At 34.8% G+C, this 17498-nt stretch overlaps 1 protein-coding gene across 6 annotated transcripts in view; it reads right to left on the reverse strand.

The window, feature by feature from the left end:
- Positions 1-17498, reverse strand: part of polybromo (protein) — a 686480-nt gene that overhangs the window by 628348 nt on the left and 40634 nt on the right. For all 6 annotated transcript variants that reach the window (XM_090406695.1, XM_090406694.1, XM_090406697.1 and 3 more), the window contains exon 4: positions 1036-1183. In XM_090406695.1, the coding sequence (XP_090262821.1) occupies positions 1036-1183 (148 nt within the window). The remainder of the gene's footprint in view (positions 1-1035; positions 1184-17498) is intronic.

Here is a 17498-nt window from a genome sequence, read left to right on the forward strand (position 1 = left end):
TTTCCATTCTTATCTCAAATGCATCTCACACATTCACAAATTCCACTAGCTTCTCCTCAAAAGCCCTGCCAGCATACCATTCATGATCCCTGCTATCCATCTCAACTCACCATTATCATGCCTAGGCAAACACACTGACCACCCTTCAACCACATTGTTATCATTCTCCTGATATCCATTCTTACATGCTATTTATCTCCAACCAATTCATTTGTTCCAACAACCACCACCACTACCAGCTTGCTTGTTCATCTGCTTCTCTTATCTAATGCATCAATTATCTTGCTAATTCCCCCTTCTGGAAAACAAACCTTATGGAATCTCCCATTTTCCACACCTTTAAATGAAATCTCCATATATCACTATTTCTAGTCATTTGTCACCTCTTTTTCTCTGCTTTCCGTCCTAACTTTCTGCACTCATCCATTCTTATCCACCAGACTTCTCATTTCACTATGCATATTTTTCATTTCACTTCCCATTCTGATTATCTTATTTTTGAAGCTAATCAGATATCTTGCATCCTGGCAATTACACTATCTGTCAATCTATCATGTTTCTTTCATTTCCTTATTCCAACTTTCCTTCACTTCCACAGTGTCACTCGCTTTTGTTTCTTCAGCTATATTTCTTTAACTTCTGTAGTCCTGCTTACTTGCATTCCAAGATTTATACAATCATTTGCTCCTACAAATGCTTTTGTCCCATGATTCATATGGTCATTTGATCCTGCAATTACACACTCTTTTATTCCATCTGCCAGTTTCACATTTACTGATAACTTGTATTCCAACAGAATATCACACTTTCAACATATCCACATCCCCTCTCATCTCCTGTTCAGTCTCTCCACATTCCATGATGTATACATGTTGCATTCATGACAACATACCATTCTCTAAAAGTCCATGCCATTAATTACATTTGACTTTCACATTGCGCAATGCACTGATTTCAATCGTACCGCCATTCTGTCCAAATAAAATAGCTGAAAATAATTCTCCTTTATATATTAAAACAAAAACAAAAACTTACTTTGTAGTATGCTTTGGCATTATTTATCATCAACTCAATATCAGATGTCATCTGATCAACATCCGTATATTCTTCAGTTTTTATTTTCTGTTGTATTTTTAACAAATCCATTGGTGTAGACACAACTTCATAATAATCAGCAAAACTCCTATAATTAAATATATTCATCATAAAAATGATTAGTCTAATAAATTATACTTATGATAATTACTAAACATTTTAGCTCATAGTGATAATGCTAATTATCATTTATCATAAGTAGTACTAATTAAGTAGAACAATGTTTGTGTATTGCCACTCTCAAAAGCTGAAATTTAGAAAATTGTACATAAAGAAAAGCCAAAACATACCTTGGCATATCCAACCAACTAGAAAGCTGAAAAATGTTATAACAGTGACTTCTCAATTACTTGAAAAAGAACCAAACATTTAATTAAACAATCTCTTGAAAAGGTGAGTGGCTAACTGACTTCTGATATGGCAACATGTAAATATACCTTCAATTGACCAACCATTCAATTATCAGACTAGCAAATTTGTTTGTGTGCATGCAAAAAGTCTAAACAAACTTCAGATAGGTGTACAGAACTTTTTCTTATACCTATGTGACCTCAAAAAGTGGTAAGTGAGGTAATTGTAAATAAATGTACAAAACTGTTTCTGCATTAGCCATGAAATTCCAAAAAACATTGATGCCCTGGGTGAACATTAAGAATAATGTGGAAAATCTGGAATTGTTTTTTATCATAAGTGAACAGTGGTTGGTGCATAACAGTAATTATCAAAACACCTATATCATTTTGGCATTGTAAAATAGATCAATCCATATTTCACAGCTGATTATATATATATATATATATATACAGGGTGTTCGGGATAAATTTGACAGTTTCGTAAGGAAAAAGAAAATCTTCTTTGTATCTATTAAATTTAATGAATTGACAAAAAAACATTACAGGCAGAGTTAATTACAATACTATCAACAAGATTTACTCAAAATAACCACCATTAGCATCGATCACAGCTTCAATTCTGCTTCGGAACCTCGAACAAGCTGATGCTACAGTCTCCCTGGGAAGGGCCGCAAAAACTGTTTTAATTTTATCCATTAACTGGGCTTTTGTATTACTGGAAGTGCGATTGGTGTCTTTTTCAACTGCGCCCCATACAAAATAATCCATGGGGTTAAGGTCTGGGGAGTTTGGAGGCCAAACATTTGGACTGATGAAGTCGTAGAAATTTTCAGACAACCATTTTTGACTTTTCCCAGAGGTGTGGCAAGGGGCCGAATCCTGCTGCCATACATACGGCCTACCATTGGCTACCCTTGTTATCCAGGGCTTGACTACAGTTAGCAACTCCACGAACAAAGCCCGAATTCCAATGCCAGGGTTCTTCAACACCTGTTCCTGCAGATTTGCGAGGAATTCTGCTGTACGAACGCAATCAGATCGTCTGCTAGGGATCTTTCTTCTTGCTACATCCTCGTAGTCACCATTGCAAGTCTCTAGTTCATGCCTGATTGTTTTTACTGTATTCAGGGAGCATTGGGCAGCAGTCGTAATATCCTTATTTTGATGGCGGGCACGAATCATCATGATACAAGTTATTCTCTTCCATGATTCAGGTGGGTTCCAGCTATCCATCCTTTCTGACATCTTGTATATGAATGAAGAAGGGTCCAAACTTTTAAATGAAGAGAAGTGTGTGTTAATACATGTAACTTACGGAAAAATATAATTAATTATAAATATGTCAAATTTATCCCGAACACCCTGTATATATATATATAAACTTGGAAAGTTTCTTAAGTGATGCTGGTTAAGGCAACTAAACTCCAATGACTAGGATTATATTCTCATAATCTCTGTGGTCTTTTATTCAAAACTTTTCTGACAATGAAATAAGCATGCCTATTTAATGGCTCTGATTTCTGTTTATTTTACAATCCCAAATGAAGATTTTTAGGCTCTTCTTTGATAAAAGGAAAAAATAAAACTTTTGCTTTCCCTACATAAAATAAAATAAAAATAAAAAATAATAATAAAAAAAACAAACCTTGGCATATCCAACCAATTAGAAAGTTGAAAAATGTTACAACCCCTCAAGGGCTCACTTTAGTATGGGAGTGGTGAACCTGAGGTATACCTGATTATGGACCATGCCTCGTTTCATGTAATGTATAACTGTTATATTATCTATAGACTGGTCCCTACTTTTCTTTCTTTCTTTCTGACTCTTCCCCCCCATTCATATCTTTCCTACTTTACTTTTCTTCATCTCTTCCAGTTTGTTTAGCCTTACATAGTAGGTTAAATATGCATACACACAGAAGAATGCAATGGCTAACCACTTCGGTATATATTTTACTGAGAAAATCTTATGAACAGAGGATTAAGTTATTGTGATATAGTGCTGAAAGATGGGAATTAATCCATCAATTAATGTGCGCTAATTGAAATTGCATTTAGTGAATACAATAAACAATAGGAATAATTATAATTCATCCATCAATTAGCGTAAATTAGAAAAAAAAATTATAAACTATATCATCATCATCAAATTCGTGCCATGCACACTCAAGGGGTGTACAGGATATGATACTACTACATGAAAAAAATTACATCATTACTAACTTCTTATCTACAATTTTCCTCCAAATCAGTCTATTACTTATCAAGACTCCCACATTATCAGATCTTATATTTCTATCTTCCAAGCACTTTGTACCTTATCAATCAATCTCTATCTTGGTCTTCCTCTGGGTCATTTTGCTACCAACCTGGCAGACAACACTTGTTTTACTAATTTTTCTTCGTCCATTCAGTTTAAGTGACCATACCACCTGAGATTGGCTCTGCTAACGCATTCCTGGATGCTGACAATGTTAAGTTCTTTCCTAATATCCTCGTTTTTAATATTCTATGGCCATTGATACCATCTGTTCACGCCTATAATCTTTCTCAGGACTCTCATATCTGCGGTCTCTAGTCTTTGGTCAAGTGTTTTACTTCTGACCCAGCTCTCACATCCATAAGTTAAAACTGGTTTGAACACTGTCTTGTATACAGCTAATTTAGTGTTCCGACTAATTTCTCTCTTATTCCATATGAATTTATGGAATATTCAATTGCCTTTGCTGATTCTGTTGTCTATTTCTATATTTAATTTACCATCTTCACTAAAAATCGTGCCTAAGTAGCTGAAATGTTTTACTTGTTTCACAGGTTCTCCATTCACAACACAGTTGACATTTTCAATGATTCTGCCTATTTTCATTGTCTTTGTCTTTTTATTGCTGACCTTCATACCATATCTATTAAAACAGTTATTCAATTTAGTCAGATAATCTTGCAGACTTGTAGCAGATTTATTTAGAAGTATAACATCATCCACATAAAGCAAAGAGCTGACGTTAACATCTTCAATTCTGATATCATGTTTAATAGCACTTTCCTTCATAATGTGATCAATATAGATAATGAATAACAGAGGGGGGATAATGTACATCCTTGTCTCACATCAGATTTAACATTAAACCATCTTTCTGTACTTTCTTCAATTCTAACTGCTGACTTACAACTCAAATAAAGACTAAGTATTGCTTGATATAATGCCACATTGACACCATATAACTGTAGCGTATTGAATAGCTTCTCTCTTGGCACCTTGTCATATGCCGTTTCCAAATCGACAAAACTTAAATATAGATCTTTGTTATATTCCCATGCTTTCTCGACTATTTGTCGTAAAGTGAAGATCTGATCCTGACAGCCTCTATTTGGCCTGAATCCAGCTTGTTCTTAACCCAGCTTTTCTTCCACAATTCTTCTCAACCGTTTCTCAAGTATACTTGCATAGATCTTGCCAGGAACACTCAGTAGGGAAATACTTCTGTAATTCTCACATTCAGTTTTATTTCCCATTTTATATATGGATACTATGAGAGCTCTACTCCAATCATTGGGGAATCCGTCCCTCTGTCCAGGCTTTCTGAACTATGCAGTGCAGCCACTGTAAGACTTTTATACCACCATACTTCAGCATTTCTGGTCAAATATCATCTACTCCTGTAGATGATCTTCGACCAGATGTAGATGATATACTTCAAGTCTGCCTTTCCACTTTTCAATCCTTTGATGGCTTTCTCTACTTCAAGTATGGATATGTATTCCTGACTGCATGCCTGGTCAGTATTTTTTACCACTGTGCTGTCATCACTGCTTGTTTCATTTAGCAGTTTTTCAAAGTAATTACTCCATACTTCAAGGATATCTTTTTCTCCTGTTTTCATGTCACCTTTATCATCTCTAACTCCTTTTACAGCACTCTTTCCTCCATTCCTAAGCTTCTTCAACAACCCCCAGAATATTTTGCCACCTTCTTGATATTTATTTTCTATATTCTTGCCAAAGTCCTCCCATGACTTTTGTTTAGCTAGTTTTACACACTGTTTAGCATTCTTGCATTTGCCTCTGTATTTTCTAAGAGCACAAGCTGACTTATTTGCCAGGAACTTTTGATATGCTTTCTTCTTTTCCTTCACTACCTCTTTAACTTCCTGTGTCCACCATGGAGTTCTAATTTTTCTATCCTTGCAGACAACTTCACCACATGCCTCTCTAGCTGAATCAATCAGGGCTTTCTTCAAGGCTTGCCACTGAATCTCCAAGGTTTGATTCCTGTTCTCAAACTCTTTCATTTTTCCTTCAGTAATCTTTGTGTATTTTAGTCTACACTTCCCATCTGAGAGCTGCTCAACTTTTATTCACTTTAAAACTTTCTTACATGTTATTCTTTTCAATATGAAATTCAATTTTATCCTGCTCAAGACTAAATAGTGATCACTTCCAATTTCAAATCCTCTGTACACTCTGGTGTCCTGCACCAGGGAGAAAACATCACTATCAACAATAACATAGTCAATGAGACATTTCTTATTCCTTGCCTCTTCTCTCCATGTAAATTTGTGCACATTTTTATGTTGGAACACAGTGTTAGTAATATCCAGTCTATGTCCTGAGCAGAAATCCAACAGATATTTGCCATTATTATTATTAGCTTTGCTCTTTTCTCCAAATTTTCCCAAAATATTTTTGTATGTCTCACAATCATTTCCCACTCTGCTATTTAGATCCAGAACAAGGACCAACTTTTCCTTTTTCATTCTGTCAGTTGCTTTTTCTAAAGCCTCAAAAAATTCCTCCACTTCTAGTGGAGTAGAACCTTCTGTGGGACCATAGGCACAAATAAGTCTCATTGTCCAGTTCCCTATTCTCATATTTGCTCACATTACTCTACTTGAGACTGACTGCCATTCAAGAAGATTAGCTCATATTTTGTGTTGAATACTATGGCTACTCCTTCTTTTCCTTGATTGTCATTGCCTGAATATAACATTTTGTATTTATTGCTCAGAAAGATCTCGCCAGTTTTTGTCTGTTTTGTTTCAGTCACCCCTATAATGTCGATCTGATACTTATCTAATTCCTCAGCTAGCTCCATTTCTTAGCTCTTATTATGTTGATAGCACCAATCTTTAATTCTGGTGATGTTGAGTTGGGGTGTGTTTTCAGATTTGTTCCAGTAGCTGACTTTTTGCTGTTCGCCCTGGTTCCCTGGCAAAAAGAACGTGGGCCTTGTTTAACTATGCAATGCCCCAGCCGGCATAAAATTTTGTCATGTTGTACCATCATTTTTTATTTTGGTTTAACCAATAAGCATACAGTTTGGTCGGCTAAATCCCAAATTGCCAGCCCATCCTCGTTCGTTCAGTATCCAAGTAGATACCCAACAGGGTGCACCACGAGAAGGTGAGGATTGGACATTATGTCAGAAGTCCTGGTCGGTTCTCTGCATTCTTTTAAAGACTATGTGGAGGTCTCCTTTCAGTATATTAGAAGATAAAATCATCAAAGTTAATAAAAATCAATTACTTAAATTTTTATTTAATGTCTAAATATTTGATTGAGCTATTTATTTTTACAAAAAAATTAAGTAAAGATGTTTGAATAGTGCTCGAGTTTTCATCTTGTCATGCAGTTTGCGATAACTGGTGATCACTTTATCATGATTTCAATGGACTTTGAAGCTTTGTTCCATATCAGCATCAAACAAAATTTCAATTTATATTCAATTTATCAGTCTTTTTTCTCTTTTCCACATCAGGGGTTGAATATGATAAAGCCTTATGGGTATCTAAATTAAAGCAAAATGAAGGAAAAGTGATTGAGTAAGAGAACAGAGTTTGCACGTATGATTGCGATGATAGCTTTGAGTCAACTGTCGAGTGTCCCCAGCTACGACCAGCTACACCACTGCCTGCTGCATTGAAAGTGTTGCAGATTGACAACAAAAATTTTCATGTAACGTAAAAAAATTGCGTTAACTGATTAATCAATTGCTTAAAGTGGGAAATATTATCATTTACTCAATCATGTTAACTGATTATAGTACATATTGAATTCACATTAAGCGTGATTTTCACGTATAAAGAAAAACTGAAACTGGTAAAGGAAGAACTCGAGTTAAGATGTTAGGAATCAGTGAACTGAGATGGATAGGAATGGGTCATTTTGATACCAATAATTTTGTGATGTCTGGACATGAAAACCTTTAAAGAAATGAAGTATCATTCATAGTTAGAAGAAAATAGAAATATTTATAATTCTGAATAATTTTCTGAATTCCTGAATAATTCTAATCTGAATAAAGGCATACCCAGTGAATGTTACACTCATACAGGTGTATGCACCTACTACAGATTCATACAGATCAAGTGAAGATGAGGAAGAAGAATTTTACAGCAGTTTGCAATAATTAGTATACAGTATTGATAACACAGATTTTCTCTTGATATTAGGTGATTAAAATGCAAAAGTGGGTGAAAAAGAATGAGGCATCATAGGAAAATCTGGTTTAGGACTGAGGAGTAAAGCAGGAGAAAGAATGATGGAGTTTGGTTTTGAGAACAGTTGCCTTATTGCAAACACTTGCTTTCAACAACATAAAAGAAGATTGTACACATGGGCTTCACCTAACAGAGAATACAGAAATCAGATAGGTTATATTGTTGTGAGCAGAAGGTGGACGAGTGCTATCCAAGCAGCAAAAACACTACCTGGTGCAGTCTATGAGACAGATCATGAATTATTGATAGCTGAAGGTAAACTGAAATTAAGGGCTAAGAATAAACAAAAGGACAGTATCAGATTTGATTTAAATCCTATAAATGAAGCATTTAAAGTAGAGGTCAGAAATAAATAAAAAAAGTCTGGAGAAGACAGGAAGAGAATTAGAAGAACTATGGGAAGAAACAAAACATACAGCCACAGAAGACTAAATAAAGCAACAAGAAAGAAAGACTGTAAATGGTTGTTAGAAGAAGCTATTCAAATAGCAGAGGAAAGAAGAAAAATGAAACTTCAGAGAAACAAAGAAAGGGTTGGACAACTGAGTGCAGATTTCCAAACACAGGTTAAGAAAGATAAGGAAAAACAGTTAAACAAAAGATGCAAGGAGATGAAAGTAGCCTTACAGGTAGAATCTGTTTACAGGAAGAGATCTGTTTAGAAAGATGAATGAAATTACAGGAAGGGATTAGGAGTTGAAAAAAGTAATTTGAGAAAATGTCTGATGGAAAGTGAAAAAAAGATGGAATGAGTATATAGAGGATTTGTACAAGAAAGCTAATAATATTAAAGGAGAATTTGAAAGGAGAGAATTTGTTGAGGAACCCATGAAAATGAAAAGTGAAGTGATATCAGCAATGGAACAGCTGCCAGAAGGAAAAGCTCCTGGAGCTGATGGTGTGTAAGGGGAATTATTGGGAGCAGCTAGGAATGAAGTAGTGAATATATTGACTGAAATTTGTCAAGGTTAAGAAAATATACTGGCCTAGAGATTGGAAACCATCAGTGTTCATCCCAATTCCAAAAAAAAAATCAAATCCTACAGATTGTGAGAATTATAGAACCAACGCTTTAATTTCATATGCAAGTAAAGTTATGCTGAAAGTAAACCAACAAAGGATGGAGCCATATATGAATAGAGAAATGCTACAAGAACAAGCAGGCTTTAGGAGAGGTGGAGGAACTAAAGACCAAATAGCAAACATGATATGGATTATGGAAGAACAAGAGAATTTCAGAAGGTAGTATTCATCTGTTTTAATAATTATAAGAAAGCTTTTGATTGTATGGATCACAACAGACTGTGGATTATAATGAGATCAATAGGAATACCTGAACATCTAATTCAGAGAGCTGTATGACAACCAAGAAGCTTCAGTAAAAATAGTCTTTGGAAAAATAGTGTTTGAGGGATAAAAGGGGTATGGCAGGGTTGTATACTATCACCCTATCTTTTTAATATTTATAGTGAATATATTATGAGAATGGCTGATTTAGACAAAGATCCAGCTGGAATTAAGATTAGTGGCAGAAAAAAAAATAATAATTTAAGATATGCAGATGATACAACCCTCATAGCAGAAACTAAGGAAGATCTGGAGCAGTTGATTGTATTGGTTAAGACAGAAAGTAACGAAGTCGGGCTTAATTTAAACATCAGCAAAACAAAAGTGATGGTTTCTGGCAATTTAAATAAATGAATTTATAATAGAGGGAAATAAAATAGAAATCATTGAAAGTTATGATTTACTTGAGTCCAGAATCAGAAATGATGGTAAATGTGAAGATGAAATTAAAAGAAGGATAGTCATTGGGGAAAAAAGTTATGTTAAACCTGACAAAAATTATTGAAAGGCCATGAAAATTGGAATTGTCAAAGCAATGGTATTTCCAGTAGTGATGTATGGATGTGAAAGCTGGATTATTAAGAAGAAAGACAGAAAGTGAATTGATTCATATGAATTATGGGTGTGGAGGAGACTATTAAGAATCCCATGGACCAACTGCAAGAATGACTAATAAGAAGGTTTTAGAGAATATAAAGAAAGAATGCTCCTTGGAGACGATGAATGCTAAACAGAAGTTGATGTACTTTGGACATATTATGTGAGCTGATGAATCATTGGAAAAGGCAGTTATGTTGGAGAAGATTGAGAGAATAAGAAGAAGAAGACCACAAAAGAGTTGGATGGACAACACAAAAGAACTTACTTACCAACCTTGAACTTACAATTACTGAAAGAAAGGACAAGTGGCAGAGTGGGATGGAGAGCCTTTGTTCACAGGGTCACCAAGAGTTGAAAACAACTGGATAACACACAACACCACCACCAACAACAAATAAAATAACTGTCAGATGCTAAAGTATAGAGCCGAGAGGCTTCAATTTGGCATAAGTGAGATAGTGAAATAGAGGATATTATGGATCCATCCATATTTTATATCCAAATGTAAAAAGAAAGTTAAAAGTTTTGAAAATTGATCAGACAGTTTATGAGAACATAACTTTCTCATAAATTCTATAAGTAACTTTTCAAAACCGAGAAATGTAAAAAAAATCTTATGCTTTTTGTACATTATGGCTAGATGTATCCATAATATCCTCAATTTTTTTCTCTTATTTTTGGCAAATTTTACTTTTCAGGGATATATTTTAATATTTTATTATGCACCCACAAAAAGTTTCCTTATGATTAATTTGATTAATGGTTTTCATATGTTTTTGTCTTCATGTAAAATGCAAAACTTTGAAATATTGCTTTTTATTATTCATGGCCAAGACTGTCTTTTTCAAAATTTTAAAACAAATTTTAATACTTCATAATATAAACTATTTTTAAGACTACATAAAGTAACTATAAAAAGAAAGGACAAGCCTTTGTATATGGTTGTGAAAGATAAGGGGAGGCTTTTCCTGATTGGTTGCATTTGTTATGATGAATGCAACAGGAATTTTTCTGCTTGGCTAGCCATATACCAGATTCAGCCAAACTAACAATACCTGTCTTGGACAGTCTGCACAAAATCAAATAGGAAAAAAAACAGCTATGCTTCAATGGCAATAAATACAAACATGAAAAACTTTTGTAGAATCAGCAGCAGATCCAAAAACCAACCCAACATCAACAAATAGGGTTGTGTGAAACTGGCCAAAATTTTAAAAACAGGTTTGTTTTATTGGCACAAAGACTACAACGGTCATACTATGCCAAAAAAAGTTTACAGCAGTATGCAAGGTTTATAGAAAGTTATAAAATATTAAGCAAAAGAGTATATGCACATAAACAAAATGACAGCAGAGGTTACAGCTGCACACAGATAGTCAAAGATACATTAGTAAATAAAAATAAATAAAGATATATACTAAAATGTACAAAATTAAGTTATACAGTGTCTTCATATAAATAAAACTACAGCAAAAATAACAGTTCCACATAAGGGCAGAGGCCACAGCAGCATGAGAAATAATCAAAAATACGTTTACCATATTTACTCGAATCTAACTCACCCTCACATATAACTCACACCCCTGATTTTACTTTATGAAAAAAATTAATTAAAAAGTTTCGCATATACCTTGCACACACACAAAAAAAAAAAAAGTTTAAACACTTTCACGTCAGGGTGATAACTTGCTCCCTGCAGTAAACAACACACCCTTCCCCAACAGCCCCTATACTGCAGATGCAAGAAAAACAAGTAGTTTTATTGTATCACTGAATAAAATAGAGACATTTGCAGTCTGTGTACTGTAATATATTCTCAACAAATAGTGCAATTAGAGACAACTGGGATAAAAACGACACTAACTAATGAATCACATGTCCCCTCACACAGAAACTATGCTGTATAGACTCAAGCAACTATAAAAAGAAAACCATATGTTGTGCTGGCAAAGAGTATCTAACTAAGATGTGTGTGAGTCAGCCCGCCAGCTCAAATGCAAAGTAGCAATAAAATTCAACCGAGCGTGCTAAAATTTGTAAACATGTTACAACTAAGAAATATATAGTGAATGTTGTTATGACAGTTTCAGATTTACAGAATTCGGTTGAAGAGGATTAGCATTTCAACTCAAAAATTGTCCGCTTGCTTTTATCTTTGGGTCACACAATCATTTGTTAATACTGCACTAATCATATGCACATCTTCATAGCTGCTCTATCTCTACTTGCCTACCATTGCTGTCTGTTTCGCGCTCTGCTTTCACTTCTCATTAGTCATTCATGAAGGATTGTTCATTACGTATCTCAAGTCTTGTAAATTATTGGTAATTTTTGCTTGAAATAATGGGAAAGAAGATGACACTATTTGGGTAGGATGCACACAAGAAAACCGCTCTCTAAGCCAGAAATAGCAATTTTCAGTTTTTTCCTGACAACTTTAGTTTCCGAAAATCCCTGCATATATCTAGCATCACAATTTTTTAGCTTTAATTTTGGGAAAAATAGAGCAAGTGATTTCAATAAATATGGTACATAAAAATGCAAATGAAAATACCGTATTTGCTGGCGTATGCACCCCCTTTTGTGTAAACATTTTTTAGGAAAAAAACTTTAGCTCTGAATATTATAATGAATTTACAGTATTTCAAATATAAAGTAATAAGTAGGTCTACTTTCAGATTCTGATTTATAAGAGGTTTCAAGTGTCTCTTCATTTAGCTCTGGAGATGAATTTCAGGGCTAAATGAAGAGACACTTGAAACCTCTTCTAAATCAGAATCTGAGTCCTCATACAACAAATTGTCCTCTGTACCAACCAGTGCATTACTAATGCCACACTTCTTAAATGATTTAACCACTGTCTCAGTTTTCACAGCATCCCATGAAGCTTTGATCCACTCACAAACTTGCAAAATGCTAGGCCTCTTCCTTCTTCCTGATGGTAACCTCAAAATCTGAAGACTGCATCCACTACTTCATAAATCCTTTAAATGTTTTATTAATACAGACATCTAAAGGTTGAAGCTGACTTGTTAGACATCCTGGAATTACAGCTAACTGAGTTTTCAATTCCTTGAGTTTATTTTTAAGATCTTCTGTTCTGTGAGAACGAAACTGATCCCATACTAGCAGGGCAGGCCACAGATAAGTGGGACTAAAAGTTCCGCTTTTCTGTGGTCTAAAATCCAAGTATTCAGTTCTGCCTCAAGTTCTGGCCATTTTGCAGTTCCATTTCGTAGGTTATATTTAGTGTGAGTTGCTTTTTTAGATCCTCTTCCTGATTCTGCCACGTTCTTATCATTTTATCAGTTGGGGATGACTCGCAATGTCTCTGCAGCCCTGTTTCCATGTTCTTTAGCACACGAAATCAAATGTAGCTTGTATGCAATATTGTAGCAATGCCGACATTTTTCAGCCATAATTTGTCAAGAAATTTAGAGAACTTTTAATGACAGATCTGTGATTTAACAGCTGTGATTGTCGATGACAGCACATGCGCATCCACTGAACTCTACGTAACTGGAATGCTCTCACACACCTCAAGGAAGAAAGAAATCGCATAACTCAGAATAGAGAAATGAAAGTAACAAAAAACTGAGTATCGGCGTATAAGATACACCCTCCTTTTCAGACCTATTTTCAAAGGTAAAAAGTGCATCTTATACACCGGCAAATATGTATATATAAAACTGTATAAGATTAAACAATACATTATCTGCACATAAATAAAATTACAGCAAGGGTCAGGAATACATGAGGTTAAAAAAGCTACAGCCATTCACAGGTAATCAAGGATAAAATATCGATGTGATTGTACAAAAGTCAAGTTAAACAATGTGGCTTCCACATATAAACAAATCTACAGCGAAGGCAACAGTGGTTACAACAGTCAAGGTCAATTAGCAGATAATATGCAGAAGATTAAAATAAACAATGCAGTATCTACATATGAACAGAAGTACAGTAGAGGCTACAGCAGCACACAAGTAGTTGAGGATCACTTAGCATATAGTATATATGTACAATTGTATGTACAAAGATCAAGTTACGCAGTGCAGCATTCACATATAAATAAAGCCACACCTAAGGCCACATTAGTACACAAGGTTGGAGGTTACAGCAGTATATAAATAGTTAAGGTGATTTATTAAATAATATATATGTACTTGGATTTCTGCTCAGGACATCAAATAGTTATTACTAACACCATGTTCCAACATAAAAATGTGCACAAATTCACATGGAGAGAAGAGGCAAGGAATAAGAAAAGTCTCACTGACTATGTTATTGTTGCTAGTCATGTTTTCTCCCTGGTACAGGACACCAGTACAGAGGCTTTGAAATTGGAAGCGATCACTATTTAGTCTTAAGCAAGATAAAATTGAATTTCATATTGAAAAGAATAATATGTAAAAAAGTTTTAAAGCAAATAAAAGTTGAGCAGCTCTCAGATGTGAACTGTAGACTAAAATACACAAAGATTATCGAAGAAAAAAATAAAAGAGTTTGAGAACAGGAACCAAACCTTGGAGATTCGGTGGCAAGCCTTGAAGAAAACCCTGATTGATTCAGCCAGAGAGGTATGTGGTGAGGTTGTCTGCAAGGATAGAAAAATCAGAACTCCATGGTGGACACAAGAAGTTAAAGAGGCAGTGAAGGAAAAGAAAAAAGCATATCAAAAATTACACGCAAATAAGTCAGCTTGTGCTCTTAGAGAATACAGAAACAAATGTAAGAAAGCTAAACAAAAGTCATGGGAGGACTTTGGCAAGAACACAGAAAATAAATATCAAGAAGGTGGCAAAATATTCTGGAGGTTGTTGAAGAAGCTTAGAAATGGAGGAAAGAGTGCTGTAAAAGGAGTTAGAGATGATAAAGGTGACATAAAAACGGGAGAAAAAGATATCCTTGAAGTATGGATTAATTATTTCGAAAAATTGTTAAATGAAACAAGCAATGATAGTACAGTGGTAAAAAAACACTCAATAGGCATACAGTCAGTAATGCATATCATACTTTGAAGTAGAAAAAGCCATCAAAGGCTTGAAAAGTAGAAAGGCAGCAGGAGTAGATGATATTCAATTAGAAATGCTGAAGTATGGTGGTATAAAAGTCTTACAGTGGCTGGACTGCATAGTTCAGAAGGGCTGGACAGAGGGATGAATTCCCGATGATTGGAGTAGAGCTCTCATAGTACCCATATATAAAAAAGGAAATAAAACTGAATGTGAAAATTACAGAGGTATTTCCCTACTGAGTGTTCCTGGTAAGATTTATGCAAGTATACTTGAGAAACGGTTGAGAAGAATAATGGAAGAAAAGGTTGATGAAGGACAACCTGAATTCAGGTCAAATAGAGGCTGTCAGGATCAGATCATCACTTTACGACAAATAGTTGAGAAGTCATGGGAATATAACAAAGATCTATATTTAAGTTTTGTCGTTTTGGAAAAGGCATATGACAAGGTTCCAAGAGAGAAGCTATTTAATACGGTACAGTTATATTGTGTCAATGGGGCATTATATCAAGCAATACTTAGTCTTTATTTGAGTTGTAATTTAGCAGTTAGAACTGAATGAAGTACAGGAAGATGGTTTAATGTTAAATCTGGTGTGAGACAAGGATGTATATTATGCCCTCTGTTATTCATTATTTATATGGATCACATTATGAAGGAAAGTTGTATTAAACGTGATATCAAAATTGGAGTTGTTAATGTCAGCTCCTTGCTTTTTGCAGATGATGTTATACTTCTAAATAAATCTGCTACAAGTCTGAAAGATTCTCTGACTGAATTGAATGACTGTTGTAATAGATATGGTGTGAAGGTCAGCAATAAAAAGACAAAGACTGAAAATAGGCAGAATTGTTGAAAATGTCAACTGCGTTGTGAACGGAGAACATGTGGAACAAGTAAAATATTTCAGCTACTTAAGCACGATTTTTAGTGAAGATGGTAAATTAAATATGAAAATAGACAATAGAATCAACAAAGTTGGTATGGTAGGAAGTCAATTGAATAAATTCATATGGAATAAGAGAGAAATTAGTTGGAACACTAAATTAGCTGTATACAAGACAATGTTCAAACCAGTTTTAACTTATGGATCTGAGAGCTGGGTTAGAAGTAAAGCAATTGACCAAAGATTAGAGACCGCAGATATGAGAGTTCTGAGAAAGATTAGAGGCATGAACAGATGGCATCAATGGCAATATCCTATTAAAAACGAGGATATTAGGAAAGAACTTGACATTGTCAGCATCCAGGAATGTGTTAGCAGAGCTAATCTCTTTTATTTGCCAGGTTGACAGGAAAACGACCTAGAGGAAGACCAAGATATAGGTAGATTGATACGGTACAACGTGCCTTAGACGATAGAAATATAAGATCTTATAATGTTGAAGTCTTGGTAAGTAACAGACTGATTTAGAGGAAAATTGTAGATAGGAAGTTAGTAATGATGTAAATTTTTCATGTAGTGCTATCATACCCTGTACACCCCTTGAGGGTACATGGCAGGAATTTGATGATGATATATATGTACTAAAATTTAATTGAACAATGTAGTATTTACATGCGTAAAATTACAACACAGTTGTAGCAGTTTATAAATAGTCAAGGATAAGTGATAAGATTATGTGTATGTACAAAATTGAGTGATGTGGGATCTACATCACTCAATTTAGAATAAAAAAAATTTGCAATCAAATGTGCTTGTCCAGATTTATTTTTATAGAAATTTAAAAACATCATACAATTTGTCTGAGTGTATAGGGCTTGGCCAGGTGACTAAAGATGCTATTTCTTTCTTGTGTGAAGAAAGGAAGAGCATCATATTCTGGTGGAATGGATGGCGTGTTGCATTCTTTGCACATAGGTGGGTTATCAGTCCTCAGTAAATATGAGTAGGTCAGATGACTGCGGCCCATGCAGAACCTGGCTAGAACTACTACTTCTCTTCTATGTTGACTAGACTGCCAGTGCCTAATTTTAAGTTTAATCTCATGCAGTTTGTTTTTTAGTGCTTCCTGCCAGGAGTACTGCCATTGGGCTTTTAACTTTGATTTTATTATTTGTGTGTATTCGGTATATGGAATGATCAAACAAAATGTTGAATGAGCTGATCTAACAGTCGCATCTGTGATGTCACTTCCCTTAATTCTGATGTTGCAGGGAATCCAGAAAAACTATACATCGAAATTAAGGAGCTTTATTTTGTATAACAGTTGTAACACTTCAAGCACTGGGTGTGGATTATACACCAGAGAAGAGATAGCCTGTCAAAAGCTTAAAAGAGTCTGTATAAATTATGTGCTTTTGGTAGGAGTTTTCTTTTATATGTATAAGTGTGAGTTGAATGGCATGTAACTCTGCTATATAATTACTGCAATTGGATGGAATTTAGTTGGAGATCATGATATTAGGAAACATAGCAGCACTGCCAATAGAGATCTCTGATCTTGAACCTTCAGTATAAATGGGCAAGAAATCAGTGAACTGATCTGTGGGCACTAAACAGTTGAAGGTAAACAGATTGGGGGGGGGGTGAGACTTCTGTATTTGACTGGGTGAATGAGAGGTTGCAAGAGGGGATGTAAGCCTGC

The sequence above is a fragment of the Typopeltis vanoorti genome, chromosome 16, assembly GCF_054136105.1.
Source record: "Typopeltis vanoorti isolate ZY-2024b chromosome 16, IOZ_Tvanoo_1.0, whole genome shotgun sequence".
In the NCBI taxonomy this organism is placed as follows: Eukaryota; Metazoa; Arthropoda; class Arachnida; order Uropygi; family Thelyphonidae; genus Typopeltis; species Typopeltis vanoorti.